The sequence below is a fragment of the Leuresthes tenuis genome, unplaced genomic scaffold, assembly GCF_036924035.1.
Source record: "Leuresthes tenuis unplaced genomic scaffold, fLeuTen1.0.hap1 SCAF_23, whole genome shotgun sequence".
In the NCBI taxonomy this organism is placed as follows: domain Eukaryota; kingdom Metazoa; phylum Chordata; class Actinopteri; order Atheriniformes; family Atherinopsidae; genus Leuresthes; species Leuresthes tenuis.
This window is the reverse complement of record NW_027325377.1, coordinates 20,098,913-20,115,801: the sequence shown is the minus strand read 5'-3', so window position 1 is coordinate 20,115,801 and position 16,889 is coordinate 20,098,913. Positions and strand designations below refer to the sequence as shown.

Here is a 16,889-nt window from a genome sequence, read left to right as displayed (position 1 = left end):
GGTTGGCAGTCAGAGTTCACTTTAAATGATGGTATTTAAAACTTCTCTTTAAAAGTAAATCATAAGAGGTAAACTACAGAGGATGGATAATCTAACATGAGGCTTATATCAGATACTGATGGAGGGGGAAACTCAGGGGAGAGGGGGAGTTGCCTTTGGATGAAGGGGCTCTCACTGCTTTTGGTAGTTAATGGTTTGTATGGTGATAATGGGACTAGTGAGTTTAATGGAATAGGGGCTCAACTTGGAAGGACCACTGGTGTTATTATTCTCCACCTTAAGACAAAATGAGGGCTTTTGTTGCTGCCAAGATTGCAGTCTTTTCAAATGACTTAAGGTCATGCATATGCACGCACAGTGAGAAGCGCAAAAGATGCAGTCTGATGCCCATCCCACACTGAGAGGATAGCTGTTGTGGCATTAGTACAAACTGTGTCTAATCTAAGTGGCTTTTTGTCAGGGTAAATTATGATAAATTGTTATTCATTTGCAGCACTATAGTGAGAGCCCATTAAACAGTATTATAACCACAACCTGTTTTGCTGTCAGAAAACACTTAACATACTGCAAATGGTCCAATAATGCATACATAAGAACTACTAAAATTACGACATAAAGCAAATATTTTTTCTTTAGCCTCCCCCAACCAATTTCTTTCTCCATCTCCATTTAACCTTAAATACACAATTTTCCCCCCATTTATTTGGTTCTCTTGAGCCTCGTGCTGACTGATGCATAGTGGGATCTTGGCAGAGGCTAGAAGGCTAACAAGACATTAACGTGCATTTAACTCCCATGGTGTTTCACTTCCACTTCTCAACCTTTTTATTTGTCTTTTCTCCTCATTCTAGTTCACTGTTGGTTATTTAACCTCAACTAGCTTGATAAGGTGTGCTCACACAGGTCAATACGATCTAAATTGGGGATATTAATTTAGAAGTGTACTTGTGCACCTGGGAGTGCACATTTGTCACTATGGTGATTTCCACAGTGACAGGCTTCTTTTTTGGCCCAGTTACTCATGATAATAAATGGAGAGTCTTGGCAGCCAATTGGATTAGCCCCTTGTGGTTGGCTTTAATGAAGATTACACACCCCTGTGGTTAATGGATATTAGGAAGGGAGGAGGCGTGTGGTGAAACTTGGCAAGACAGGGCAATGCCATGTTAAATGTGCCAATATGTAATGGTTGTGTTGGAATTGATGAAAGCAGCCACACTGGGGTACAAATAAGTACCGTATTTTTCGGACTATAAAGCGCACCGGGTTCTAAGGCGCATTAAATTAAACAAAACTCAGATAACTTTATTCAACTCACTTGTTGTACTGCTTGACTGATAGCGTTGAGTTTGCATAGCGTTCGTAAGCATGTCTCTTAACAGGAGCCATTGTTAGGGCAGCGGGTATAGAAAATAAATGAATGAATGCATATAATGCTCAATCCATCAAGCAGTGCAGCTTCGTAGCTTACCAAGGCCGTGCTAAAACATTTTGACAGATTTTTGAGTGCCGTGTACCACATAAAAATCGGTTCTAGGTCAGAAAGCACAACCAGAATTAATTCATACATTAGGCGCACCTCATTTTAAGGCGCACTGTCGAATTTTGAGAAAATTAAAGGATTTTAAGTGTGCCTTATAGTCTGAAAAATACAGTAATCATAAATGTCAGAGTGACTGTTTGCAGTATTCATGACCGTCATATATGAGTGTGCTCATTTCTACTGCATTTAAACCCACCAGTTGCTCTTCCATGTGTGTCGCACGTGTGGATCGTGGATGTTGTGTTTGTCGGCCTGCTCGTCCAGGAAGTCAAACATGTATTTGATGGCTAGTGGCAGAGCGCTGCCTCGATGGGCCGTGCTGAAGATGGTCTCAAACAGGTCGTCCACAAACTTCTGTAATGTACCCTGTTGAGCAAAGAGAAGATGGGTAAAAAGCTGAAGTCTTTGGCTCATCCACAGTTTCAGCATGTTAAATTGATACAATATCGATATTGATCACGACACAGAGCGAGTGAAAGAGATTTCCATTGTCTGATACATTTTGTGACACATGACTGCGACAGAAAGATTGCCATGAAAATGGAATATTTTTTTGGTGTGATTTTATGAGTTGTGCTGTCTATTTCATTTTGTCCCCTCGCTCCAATGTTTATGTGTCTAATGCCTATCTAACAGACCTGGCCCCTAAATCTGCTTGCAGCTTTGATGGAGGAAATTGTTATTTCACAGCTGACTTTTAATAATATCTGGGAACAGGAGGCGCATCTCCTAAGCCTCTTTGTGCTGCCGGATTAGCTCCCACACTGCACCATTGACCCTAATTTGATTTAATGTTGGTGACTTTAAGGAGGAGGAGGAGAAGAGAGAAGAGAGACACAGAGTGAAAGAATCTAATCCTCTTGTAAAGAACGAGTTGATGGGATGCACGGGAGAAAGCGAGAGCGAGGGGTGGAAATGAAACGACAGAGGTTTCCTATCAGAAAAAGAGGCCATTGAGTGTGGCAGATGAGGTGTGTACAGGCACTGGCAAATAAAAATCCAATTTGGGTGGAGCAGGTGACCGAATCACAGAGTCAAGAGAAATAGAAGAGAGAGGGAGGAGGGAATCCTGTTAGTCTGACAATCCCAGCTATAATTCTAATGTTGCCTAGCTTATCATTTTTCTGTGAATATGGGATCATATATCTTTATCAAGGCATTGTGCTTCCGATTGACGGTGTGCATTAGCTGGCAAGGGAATACCTAATGCGTTGTCTGTGCATGCAGACCCGTGTGTGCTTACAAGTGCTGAGCCTATGACATTTTACGTCATCCTCTATCTCAAGGGGTGCACCACTATCAACACTGTCATCATCACAGGGTTCTCTTGTTCCCTGGTGGAGCGAAAAACTGCCAACACAACCCCCCCACAACCATCCACCCCATCATTAGACGGCACTCTAAACACAATGTGTCATCTGGATGTTTTGATGCTGTCTGCATCACTATGAAATACAAAGACAGCAATCTGATCGTTGGGAGGGTAGTAGAGACACACAAACAGTCTATAGTGTAAGTGTAACAGTCAAGGGAGAAAATGCAAACCCCCTCTGCACCATGTCACACATCCAAAACACACCCTGTACCCAAACTCAAAGCGTCATTCATGGAACTAAATATGAGAACCATAAGCAACACTGCCACAGGTACTTATTGGCAAGGTGAAAGCCAAATGCAGTCAATTACACTGCCTGTCTGCCTAATCATTTCTCACCAAGAGAGATGGCCAGCCAAGATAAACTGGTTATTTCACAGAAACAATCCATCTGGGAAGACGATGATCTGTCAGCAGTCAAACGCCACCTTCCTGTACTGTGGAGCGGGACAGAGTGACTCATGGAGCCTGCGAGGCGATATGAGTGCATGTGTGAAGGTGTGTGGAGGACTATGTGTCATGGTGACAGCTGTTCCATTCTCCCTCCCTTCGTTCTATTTTGCAATCATCAGTTTGTTTTAGTTTCTGTCATATGCCACATATTATGTCCTGTGTAACAGTCACTGTTACACCTCTCTCATACCCTGTTAATTGTATTCACGCAGGAAGTGGTTTAAAGTTACTTTACACAAGTATTGTACTTCAACTTAGCATTTGAATTTGATGTTACTTCTTCTTTGATTATGCTATATATCCATGGTAAATATTGTATAATTGACTCCACTGCATTTACCTAGAGCTATAGTTACTTCAGTGCAGGTTTGATAAAACAATGATAATGTAACCCACCTATCAATATTCAAAATGAGGGAAATTGGCACCACCTTGGTCAGCTACAGCGTTTAAATGCTGCTTGCATGTTTATGTATCACAACACACACAAGCACATTTCTACTATAGTATTTCTACTATATATAGGATTCTGGACTTCTTTAGAACTTAATGCACTGAGGTTAAAAGCCCCAACAATTATAGTCCTTGGGAAAAAAAAAGTTATGAAAGCTATTAAACAATTAACATTTCTGGTTAAAAAAAAAACGTCCGAGAACAGTTACAGCCTGAACATTTTCAGTGTCTCAGTCTCAGTTTGTATCTATTAATGTCAGTCTTAATACAAAAAAACAAACAAAAACAAAACAAACAAAAAAAAAAAACGGGAGACAAGGTACTTTAGGAGAGGATTGTGAATTTACATTCAGCTGTTGGATCAAAGTCCCATTTCCCACCAAACCAAGTTAACATGCATTTTTCCCCATGTATTAGACCATTGTTGCAGGGCACATTCAAAGAGTCTCATTTTATCGCCAGTTTCATTTTTGCCATATCTTTTTTTTTTCTTTCATAACCTTCACTAGCTTCATGGGTCTTTTCTTCTTTAGGCTTTTTGATATGCTGCTGCATCAATGAAACAGTAATGAAAAAAGAAAACAAACAGAAATATCTATTTTCCCTTTCTCACCTAAGGGGATAAAGGAATACATTTGAATAATCTTTTCCACCGAGATGACTCATCCAAAGTAATCATGAATATTTAAATAAACAGGGCATTTTCTGACTCATTATAACACAGGATGAAGGTCACAGTGACCCTTTCACCTGCTGAACTGCTTCAAGACATACAGGAGCTAAATCTGCTTTTCAAACATTTTTCTGCAAAATCTTATGCTTGGCACACTGTTACAAATCTATATTTAGCATAAGGAACTGGCTTGGCGATGAATAGGTACAAGAATATGATTAAAAAATAAGATTGCTCACCTTGGTAGCCAGAAGTCGTGTCAGGTAGATCTCAGAGACCATCTTGCTGCCTCGGTCACCTTCCTTTTGGTCTCCATGTTCATGGTTCTTAACCAAGTGCCAGACCTTCACACCGCTCTCCAGGTCAGGAGTGATCATCGGAGTGCGAGAGCGCAGGCTGTCAGGGCTTCCAGTGTACTTTATCATATTCTCTGTGAAGAACAACATGCTTTAGTTTATATAGTTCTGATGTAATTGTTGCTTTCTTTTAGAATTACTTCACCCTCTTTTTTTTTTTATTTGTATTCATATTTGTGGACTTTTGTAGATGCTATGCACTGTACAAAAAAGGGATTTTCCTTGCATTTTGACAATCACACACAATGCAAAAAGGCACAAAAAGATACAACCGATGAGGCCACCTTAACCTGCATGTCAAGAACAAATTTTTTCTCTTGACTCAAGGCTTCCAATTAACAGATCTGGAAGATTGGATATGAAACTTTCAGAAAGTCTGCATGGATAATTTTTCATGGCTTCTTCTCCAACTGACACGACAAGATATTGCCAGCTGACACAAAATCGAACAGGTGTCAGACGAGATGAAATATGTATGGCCCACCCAGTGGCCGGAGTGGCGATGACATTTCCAAACACACGGCTCAATGAATGTTTACACAGTGTGAAAAAATTGATCAGTGGGTGCGGTTTGAGGAGAGGAGTGGGAAAAAAAAAGTGATTTTCATGGTGACAGAAATCAATCTGTCCAGAGAGAAAAGTGGGAAGAGTGTACTGAGGAGAGAGGTCGGGAAGAGGAGACAGGAAAAAAAAAAAAGACAGCTGGAGACATGAGATACAGAGGGAGTGTGGGTGTGTATCGACTGCTCAAATGTGATCACAGTATGATCAAATGAAAATGTTGGTCTCTCCTATAGAGCACTTCAGTGAGCATTATTTAACTGTTGCTTTGTTATGAGAACAACTAGCCACCTAAATTGTCCTTGGTAAATTTGGTATCACTTCTTTGTTGGGACACAGGACAAAGTGTGATAGCGGTTGTTATGGTACGTTTGGTTAGCCCTTGTAAATGCAAAACAGTGTGTTCATTTTGTGTTAGTTATTCAGGAAGTCATGCAGCTGAGGGTGATACAGAGCTCAGGAGACACAGGAAAGATTTTCGCTTGGATTCTATTTTGAACCAGCTCCACACACTTTTTTTTCTGATGAAACATTACATTCTACATCAAACACAAAGGCTTTCATTTTCCGGCTCAACGTGTTACACAGGGTTTGTTTGAAACCGAACTTTTTACACAACTTTCTCTCAGCTTCACCCCCACCCCTCCCAGATGTATCAGAATCAGCTTTGTCAATCTATGTTATCTGGCCGTTATCTGGCCATTGTTACCGGGGGTGCGTTCAAAGTCACTCAAGTACCACGCTCGTCGTGAAGTGCATTACATTTATAGCTGAAGTCAGTCTCATAAAAATATACTGGAGGGACATATTATTGGCCTCCTCCCTCCCTCCTATGTTGCACCACTCACCTTGTCCTATCTGTTCTAATTTGGAGCCTTAGAGATGAGGCGAGACCATATGGAGATGAGGCAATGCTAATAATGTGGCACCTCATTTGAAGTGTCTGAAGTGTTTGTGACCAGTGAGGCTAGCCCTTTGATCAGGATCTAACTTGATGGTTTTGCAGGTTCAAGGAGACACAGAGCAGAACAGGAAGGAAAAAAACACTGGCACATGGAAAGGATGAGAGGAGACTTATGTGAGTTTCACGAGGCCAGAACAACTGAGAGAAGAATCTGTTTGGTCTCTTTATATTTATAAAAATCCTTTCAACTACTTTAATTTGTACCTTGTATTTTCAGGTCTGATGCTGTTGACATGCAGGGTCCAAATGCAAGCTTCCATTGCTGCTTGATTTGTGTTCACTATTTCTCTTTGGATTGGATTTTAGATGCATACATTTGACATTTATCTCTGTCTGACTGACACAGATGATTCCTTAAGTTTATTTCTGCTTATAATTATCATTTTGAGCCACGTGAACATGACCTATTAGCTGGATGACTAAAGCCATAGTAATAAAAGGGCAAACACTACTGACTCAAATGTCACACAGGTTGAGTTTAATGTTGAAATGTTCTGCTTCTTTCTTATTGATTGAGATTCTAAACAAACTGCGGAAAGGTTTAAATGAATGAATGTCACAAATGGCTGCAATGCCCTCAGAGGGTTTCTTCTTCAGTGTTTTTATAATCTTTTATTTCCAAGTTAAAGGCTCGGCATGAGAAGTGTGGAGCATGTTCAGAGCTTCCAAACCTATTTTGGTAAAGTTGAGCATGTACGCGCAAGAATAATTAGACTCTAAAGTGAATTATCTGGTTGTGAAATGAAGCTTTTAGAGCTTCATTTTCATATGATTTTGGTCAGGCTAACATGTTTTAAAGTATTTTGATTGTTTGGTTTTGGTCTGACAAACACTGTAATTTGGCTGTTTTATGTAAATGTGCCCAGTGGCTCTCTGACACAGATACCCATAAAATATAAAGATGTGCAAAAACAGGACTGTTTACCATATTTACTTGCAGAAGTTCGAGATACGGTAGAATTGTTCACTGAATTGTAGGCTGTAACTTGCTTGGGAACCAGGGCCATCACTGCATTATCAGGTACCTGAAAAACAGACACAAAGCCACTGTGAAATCACTCTTCAGAATGCAGTTACTTTGTTTTTTTTTTACCATTTGTGCAGATCTGTAGCACAGTACAATATGAAAAAAATCTATCATTGTGTGGGTGTAATTTTCTATACCTCCCACTGATTCTGGTTTTGTGTGAATAAACAACGAATGTGTCACATTACCTGTATGTGCTCTCTTCAGCCCACACATACAACACATACTGTACATATGATGAATGACGGGCAGTGTAAGAGCAGAGCTTTGTACAAATGTCCCCTCACAAACAAATAAATTGTGTGATTCAATAATTTTATTCCACTCAGGTTGTGAGTTTGAGGGTGTGTATATGAAGATGTGAGTCGGTGTTAGTCTATGTGTAAGTAAATGAATGAGTCAGTCGTGCGCACCACCATCCCAGTCTGCCAAACTGGATTCAATTAATGCAGTTGGGATGGAGTCTTTCCAGTCACACACACACAGAGTACCTCTATTTTGCATAATCAGGTTTTGCTGGAGGGTTAATTGAAGTGATCTTTATCAGTTGTGTGGCTGGAAGGGACCAGTAGGCTTAAGTCTGCATTTATGTGTGCATTTGTCAGCTGAGGCATCATCAAGATTGTGTCATTATTTCACCCCATCTCTCAATCTGCTCCTTATGCATAATATGCTTATATCATTGTAAACAGGAGGCCCACAGGGCAGATCTTGTTATTCCTTTGTGGGGAGCAAAACAACTCTCCAAAACCCTTAAGTATTCTCCCTGATCCCTGCTCTTACATACTGAATCGATAGAAAATGAGCAGTGGGACATAATGAAATGTGAATAGGAGGAGTGGCATTTGAGGAAATAATATTTGAAAAATAAGGACAGAAAACAGACCACCATTTCCAGAAAGAAAAGAGGAGGAGAGAAATGTGTTGTAATAATAGGACTGAAAGATCTGACATGGAAAATGTGTTTTTTTTCTCTTTTTTGCTTGTGGTTATATTGGGCGTTTTGCTGAACAAAACACTTAGTTTGTAATGAAAACAGTCACACTGTAATTGAAGGCTCAGTTTGTGTGTTTGGCAAGTAGCAGATCAACTTTCATCAGTGTCTAGCTGGTAACATTAGCTTCTGATAAGACAAACAATTCTTACATAAAAGGTCTGGTCTACAACAAGTATAGTCATATCTGGCCTTTTTGGGGTGAAATCAATCAGTGGACTAGTTTGATTAGTGAATGGTTTAGAGCTTTAACCCTTTCACTGTAACATTTCAGACGATAGTCATGAACACTAATAATGCGGAACAACAGATACCCTTGGATGAAACTAAAATGAGTTTGTCGTGCTCTCTCTCTTTGCTACTCCTTGCTTATCCACCTGATCATTTCTGAGTGAATAGGAGTGTTTTTTGTCCATCAAAGATGAGGTGGCCTTTTCCCCCTGCCTGAAAAAAAAATGAATTACCTTCCATCTTCATTATCTTATCTCTGATTCAAATCAGCTCCCAATCCATTCCACCCACTCCTTATACTTGCAGGCTGTTGACACTCGGTGCTGCTGACATTTAATTTAGGCACCATTCACCCCACATTTGGAAGGGACAGTCACTACTTCCTAAGTTGCTGCAATTATTAACACCAGATTGTCGGAACAGGTCGGTGTTTCAGTCATTCCTTACGTGGCACAAAACACCTGCACAGACGTATTTGTGTCATGAATAAAATATCTTGATATTTTGTGCTTTTTTTCTGATAAGAGATATGTCATTTGTTTTATTTGTGCTAACAAATCTACATATATACTTATAAACGTAACCTCATATATGTTTCATCACTAATGTGTGTCTGTGCCAAGACTAATTAGTTTCCGAAAGACGATGACATTTTGGCAACACATTACATTTTACTTTGAGTCCACTCCCTTTAAAGTGTTACTTTGCCCAACGTCACACTGTATCCTTTCCCTCTGGCTGACTTGCTGTGGTGGTTTGTGAGAATTGCATCATTGTCTGTTGTCCATTATGAAATATGTCTAAGAGGAAAGTCTGCAGGGAATCCTTCATATACTTCAGATTGGGTTGTAAAGAAGATATAGGTTTATATAAATAAGCTAAATACAGTACAGTGCCAAATATCAGGCAGTTGTGCTAGGTATCAAAGTCTTTTCTTAACATGTCAGAAATGCTTTTTAGCATCGTTTGCCTTTGCTGTGGAAATGCAAAAGAAAAACATTCCTTATTTACATTTTATACCTTTCTTAAAATATGTGATCTGTCAACTGCAAGCTTCCTTTCTTTGTGAAAGTATCAAAACCTTTTGTGTTTTGACAACTTCAGAAATGTTAAAATTGAAATATCAGTTTTAGTTAATAGTTTACAATATGCACAGCACAGACATTAAAAGAAAAACAAAAAAAACAGGTTCCTTTGCAATATTTCCAATAATTCTTTGCCTGATCATTAATTATTACCTGATAGTGGGCCAGCATGTTCAGCCTCTTCCAATCCCCTTCGATCTTTGTGGTAACATCCTCATCCTGCAGGATCATGCGCTGTCCTCGACCCTGCCGCCACTCTGCAATTAAAAGGTTAAAAATTAATTAATCAACCGTATTCAAGCAGTGTCCCTTTACGCACAGTTTTGCATTTGTGTTGTTTGTCTTGTCTGCTAGGGAGATTTGGTTTTAATCCCCTCTTAATGCATCTGTCAAGATATCTTCAAATCCTGTCATAATATTTGGAGTTGTATCATTCCTTTGGGACAAGGAGGAGAGTTTTGGAAATTTCTTGTATTTTTTTTAGCCAAAACAACAGTTGAGACAGACAAGTGGATCCAAATCCTAAAAGGTATGTTTGGAGTGGCAGTCCATATATTTATCTTTTTAGAGGATATTTTTGGCACTAGTAGACTTTATTAGAAAGTTGCTTGACAGGAAATAGGGCAGAGAACAAGAGAGGGGAAGGACATGCAGCTGGGACAGCTGCATTAAGGAGCTTAAGCCTCTGTGTATGGAACAACTGCTCAACACATTGAGATAACCGGTGCCACATGGAAATCAATATTTTTAAGTCCAAGTCCTGAAAGAAATTATGTTGCGTTATAAGGAGAAATAACAAACTAGTTTTCAGTAAATGTATCTTTGAACAGAATAAAAAAATAAAAAAAAATCAGATATCTGGAAGTGGTGTCTAAACCACGTCAGGTGGTTTGAAATGAGATTCAGATTTTGATTTCTACAAATGAAAGTTAACATGGATGCTCTGGCTGCTTAAAAATTGACTTCAAAAGGTAGCTTGCTGCTGTTAGAGGACTCAGCCAGACACGAGAAGAAAAACAGTCCATGGATAGAGGCCCAAATGAAATTAGTTTACTGGCCCTTTCCTGAGAGTATTCAGTACAGTCAAAGCTGGAAGGAATGTAATGTTGGAAAGGTTTCAGAAACAATTCTGATTCGCCTGTAGTTTGAACGTAGCCCTTGTTACATAATATACTTTATACTTTGGCTGTACATGCAAAAATCAAGTTTTTTCAGGGATTAACTTTGAAATATAAAAACTTTAATTTATATCTTTTACCAGACAAGATGAAGACTTTCAAGTGTCTCTTTTTTATTATCAAGTTATTCAAAAGCAGTTTAAAATTGCCTGGTGTACGAATTGTGCTCTACAAATAAAGTTGCTTTGCCTTATTCCATCTTCATCCTATTGATTTTTTTTTTTGCTTTCTTCAGAACAATCATAGGTTTTGAAAAGGATGATCAGGATCAAAAAGAGTACATAGAAGAACACGAACAGATTTAAGACTAACAGTCGAAATGAATTCATCACATACTACTCATTTTAGAATGAAGCTCTCCTTTCCCTTTCTAAACGGTGTAATCATCAGGTATGATAATAGTAGCATGCCTATGGTTTGTAAATCTTTTTTTTTTTCATCTGGAGCCCCAGCCTATATGTGCTTCTCTCTGAAGGCACCATTGGTCCCTGCTCTTGACTTTCTTAACCTACATTTTCAGCTTTAAGCCCTTTGTTTCACTGCTCTTACTATTGGCTGGGATTTATTTGTACATATATATATATTTATTTTTTCTAAAAGAATAAGTAGTGTATAAAGAAACTATAAAGTTTAAATAAATGGACAGGAATTCAGCATAGGTCTTTCATTAAAACAAAGATTTACATTACATTACATATACAACAGGTCTTCCATGTCTGTGATGCCTCAGCATGAAACAAAGCAACAGCTTTGATAGAAATATCTCAAAATATACCATGCAAAATTATTTTAAGTGAAAGCCATCTTAGAAACAAACATTCAGATGATTCCTCTATTCTTTTTCATAAATCATAGGTTTTATGACTGTGTTATTGTGTCTGTACTCCTTGCTGAGCTTCCCACTTGTGTTGGCTTCTGTCATCTCCTATTCTGATCACAAACAGGAAAACAAAGCAGCAATCACTGTGGTGCATGATGAGGCCTGTCTTTGGAGGATCCATCAGAATTGTGTTCGCATCTGAAAATCGGCAGGAAATAAAGATTCTCCTGTTGTTTTTGTCCATATACTACGTCTTCCCATAAAGATGCAAATGAGCACTAGTCTCCAGTCCATCCTCAGTAAACAAACGAAAAGATGCAGAGAAAATAAAATAAATTATGAGATCAAAGCATAAACTTTGGGTGAAACTAAAGCAAGAGATCACCCCTGTTCCCAAATATGGTGGTTTCTAATCAGACTGATCAGAGGAAAAGACTGTGTTAGTCTGAAATGGCTCTATGGACTCAAATGCAGCCAAGGAAATAAGAGCTGTGTAGGACTGAATTGAATCTTCTGCTAAAGGCTGAAGGTGACTGTACTCCACAGAGATGCATGGCACATTTGGTAGTAGCAGCATACCACGATGACACAAAGACAAACAAAGGACCTTGCTTCAATGTTCTTAGGCCCCATCTTCACTAGTACCTAGAGGAAGACTGATTTGCCCCATAGCGGAATTAAAAACTATACCCATGATAACAACACTCCAGTCCAATTTGTCTCAGGCCAGGCCTGTCACAATCCCATTACTCTTATCAGCCACTGCAATCAGTCTATATCTGTGTGTGGGTGTTTGTCAGAAATCAAGAGACCCACTGGTACTACTTTAAAAAGTCAATCAAATGGAAAGCCAATTTCCAGAAAATAGTTACCCCCATCAAAGAGCACAAGACAAAGTAAAGTAAAGATTAGCCAAAAATAAATAAATAAATCTACAGGAGTGTATTCCCAGTCAAACAGTATTAATGGACTCATGATTGAGGGAACTTTCCTCTAATCTGTGAAGCAAGTTGGATACATACTGCAAATACAGCACTGGAAAAGAGAAAACCCATACACATTTCTAATACCCACAATCACGCTCAGAGAGGGTGGCTAGGTTGCTTCAATTTCCAATTCCCTTTAGTAATAAAACAATAACAGAACAACACATGCCCCCCAAAGGGGGCCATAAAACAATTTCATCCAGGAGTGTCGTCAAAAGGCTAAACCAATCTTTTCACTTAGCTATCTCATAGACAGAATCCCTATGGTATGCACTGAGCCCATCTTAGATCTGGGGTTGGTTATAAATATGCTATTTGAAAACACACAACAGGGGGGTTGAAAAAAAATCCATGTGGCAATATTAAACCATAAAAAGCACAATACTCAGTGAGGAGACAGCCTGTAGGTATTGCCAGGCTAACAGTCAGGGATAATAATATTATGTCCACATGTATAACTGTATAACCACACAAGGTGGACCAAAACTGCTCAGTGGATGTCTTTTTGAGATTGTTTGTCTTTGAACCCCTTCTTCCTGACAGTAGCAAGTTAAAATAATAACTATATTATATTATTAGGAATTTTTGTGCAATGTAGGGAAGAAAAAAAGAAAAATTGAGTGTCTCAATTGATTAGCTGATCAATCATCTGCCTCAGACACCAGTCGACAAAAGAGATCGATGAAAAGTTTGGGCGGGCCAGAGACCAATCTCACACATCTGAGCCAACAGAGCCAGGAAGTCAAGTCTCTTGAGGTTGAAAAGAAAGAGTTCTACATATCTAAGAAGATTTGTACTTTTTAAAACGGGCTGATGGAGTGGGGTTGCCTTTCTAAAAATCCTTTTTTTTTCTCAAGTCCCTCTGGGATAGAACTCTGCATGGATTGAGAAGTCTTTCACTGTACACAGTGAATACAGGAACATGTGGAAAATAGACCCCTGAACTGCAACCCTGAACTGACATATTTTATCTTGTTACAACTAGGAAAATATACTAACATCGGTAAACCCCCTCAACAGCCAATTATGTTAATAAATTAATTTTTTTTAAAAAGCTCTCTTTTCTGACATTATTTTCACATGTTAAAACAGAGATTCGTACCCAAGTCCATATCAGAGGCTTTTAGGCGATGTGAATGTGGGACGTTCTTGTAGATGGCATCCAATATCTTCTCCTTCACTTGGCTGATTGTATCACAGTTCAAAACCTTAACCTGGATCTCTGGGCTTTTCTCATTCTCTGGATGTATGCAGTTCACCACCTGTGGCAGAAAGATGCACAGAAGTTAGGAGGGAAAGGAGCTGGCAGTCAAACTTGATCCAAAGGACTGACTTTTTGTTAAAAGATATAGATATGAGAAAGAAATAATATAACCGCTGAGCTAACCTTTTGCAAATGATGGAAGGTATGCCATATAGTGCATGTTTAAGTGGACAACGAGTCTGTGCATTTTAATGTTGAGTGCGTTGGTACTCATTAGAGTGCCAATAATTTTGTGCTTGCCAAAGGATCAGAATCATGTTGTAAATGGCACTTTTCTCAGAGCTTTAATCAGGCTTACTGTGCTACCTAAAGAAATGAACAATTAAGAAGCTAAATATAATCTTATCACCATATCAATCTGCTCATCAGTCCTGCCATTGGTTGTTGGTGGAAATAACTGAACTATATGATGCGCACAAATGTGTTTACATTAGAAAAAAAATAGTGTAAATTATGTAAAGATTATACAGAAAATCTTGAATTTTTCTTGTTCATGAACAGTTTATTAAAAAGATGATTGATAACTCTGAAGAATAATGAAGCTAATTTCCAGGGTATTTTCAAATCTTTACAGCAGTTCACTATGGATCTTGAGAATATGTAAATTCGTACTTCCAAACTGTTGATTAAAAACTGATCTGACACAAGTAAAGAAAGACAGTAAGACCAAGTGTTATCTGAAAGTCCCCAGCCAAGAAAGATTTAGGCACTGAGTAAGATGCTGCAGAAGGAGAGAACTTTATCATTTCTGTAAATGCAGACACTGACATGCATAAAAGCCCCTAGTTTTTCCCTGACAGCTTCAGTCTCAACAAGCAGTCAGGTCACAACTCCTGTGCCCTCCTGCATGTCAAGCGTGACAACAACAACTTTGTGTCCCTCTGAACATCTCATAACCGACCACCCATGACCACCCCGTTCTCTCCTTATGTCCATCCTCTTAAAGCATACTAAGCTTCTCCCTTTAGCCTTGGTACCCTCGGGCAGGTGAGCCCCTTACCAGGGTCTTGTAGTCAATCTGTTGTCTGATGAGCTTGTCCTCACTGAGCGAGTAGCGAGCCTCTCCTGTGATGGAGTCAATGGGGCCTTTCTCCATCTGCTGCTTGATGGCACAGAAGAGGGAGAAGAGAGGCTCGCCTGCACACTCCTGCAAGGAGTTTTAGAGAGAAGAAAGTTTGGAAAGGAGACAGTGTAACTTTTAGGCCACATCTGCTCTCTTTGCTGACAACAAAGTTTACATGTCTGAGGAAAATCTAAATAAAATACTGCAGTTATTTTTTCTGCTTCCTTGCTTCCAATGTTGCTGAGTAAATCTGAAACAAGTCTAAAACAGTACTGTTTCTATAAAATAAGGAAAATTGTTGTAACTATGTACCTATGAAAGTAGAGTTTTGGGCTTTATGGATATACACTGAAAAATTCTTTAAAAGAGAGACTCTCGAAGTCTTCCATAATAAAAGGCTGTTGTTCATCTTTCAGAAGCAACTGACCTTTTATCATAGTTTGTATGTTATTTTATCAACTGTAGTAAAAGGATGATGGAGGAAAAAAACTATATCGTTATGATATTTTCTCAACTCAGCGGTTTATACTTCTAATGTGCTGTTCCTCATAAATGCACTTGGCTGAAAATCTACCTTTTTCAGTGCAAAAACACAGACTTCTATCCCAAATTGGAATATTTAACAAAACAAAAAAAGTTATTTAATAGCTGTCAGAGAAAATACTGTGGACAGGCTTCTGTAGGGTTTCAGGTACTTGTGGTCGCCCCCCCAAAAAAACAAAGTTGAGTGCTAAAAAGTTATAGTACCTTCAGAAACTTGTAGAGGAGGAATGTAAACCAGTTGGTCAGCATTTTCTCTGCTACTGACTCAGTCCTGCAAACAGACAGACACAAAGCCCATAATGAACATTTGATCCCCGTGCTCCTATTTCCATCATAAATATTCAACATCGTTGTCAAATATTCTGTTGAAAAAAGATGGCAGCTTCTAATGAATAGGCCTTTGCTACACAAACATTACGACAAAGACATGAATTGAGAGAGCCTGTGCACATGCTACATTATGGCCTTTCAGACAATCTTTCAGCTAGGTTTTATGCTCAGGCACGCCAAGGGCAGCTCATCTACCGCAGCGGGGATTTTAATATGAGGCTAAGCAATTAAAAGCCTTTATTTGATCCCAGTGGATTGATGTCGTTAGGGGCTGGAGCAGCTCTGTAATAACACTAGCCTCATTATGAAGCGCTCCCTCGCCTATTCACTGGACTAACACTCGATCTGTCCACAATAGAAAGTGAATGAATACATCTCCCTCTCCTTCTCCGCCTGGCATCCATGCTCCACTGGTGTGGCAAAATGGTGTGTCTGTATGTGTGTGTATGTGTTGACCTGGGCCAACAGTGTGAGAGATCCCGTGTGAATGACTAATACGCATACATAATAACAGTCGTGGTGGCGAGGGAATGGAGGGAGAGCCTAGGATCGGATATCCTTTGACAGCAACCTTCTTGGCCGGCAGCAGGGGTGTGTGAGTAATTATAAACACACACCCCTGCCTCTGTTTTCAATGAGAAACTCCCGTAGACATAAATATTTCAGGATTAGCGGCCATTATACTAACTTATGTGTGTGCAGATTTTGTCCCTGGTGTTTCGGCTGCCACCTGCAGCCCTCCCTCCCCCCACCATTCAGACAGCCTCTTAAAGGGGCTCCACACTGAGGCATGCGGGAGAGCATGATGTGCCAGTGGGCTAGTCTGGTACCCCCTGTCAGCATTGGCACAACACCTGGAGGGGATTAACTTCCTGCCCCTCGCTGTGCTCATGCTTTTATTTTGCCGCCTTTCCTGCCCTTCCTCCGTCCACAGATCCAAGGGTCAACAAGGTCACTTTTCATCTTTTCTTTCATCTGTCCTTGCTGTCT

General features: G+C 39.5%; 1 protein-coding gene across 1 annotated transcript in view; it reads right to left on the bottom strand.

The window, feature by feature from the left end:
• plxna4 (plexin A4) overlaps positions 1 to 16,889 on the bottom strand; it is a 210,315-nt gene that overhangs the window by 11,126 nt on the left and 182,300 nt on the right. The window contains exons 23-29 of the mRNA XM_072377856.1: positions 15,774 to 15,840; positions 14,964 to 15,110; positions 13,802 to 13,961; positions 9,869 to 9,972; positions 7,304 to 7,403; positions 4,737 to 4,927; positions 1,740 to 1,909 (exon numbers count right to left, since the gene is read on the bottom strand). Of these exons, the coding sequence (XP_072233957.1) occupies positions 1,740 to 1,909; positions 4,737 to 4,927; positions 7,304 to 7,403; positions 9,869 to 9,972; positions 13,802 to 13,961; positions 14,964 to 15,110; positions 15,774 to 15,840 (939 nt within the window). The remainder of the gene's footprint in view (positions 1 to 1,739; positions 1,910 to 4,736; positions 4,928 to 7,303; positions 7,404 to 9,868; positions 9,973 to 13,801; positions 13,962 to 14,963; positions 15,111 to 15,773; positions 15,841 to 16,889) is intronic.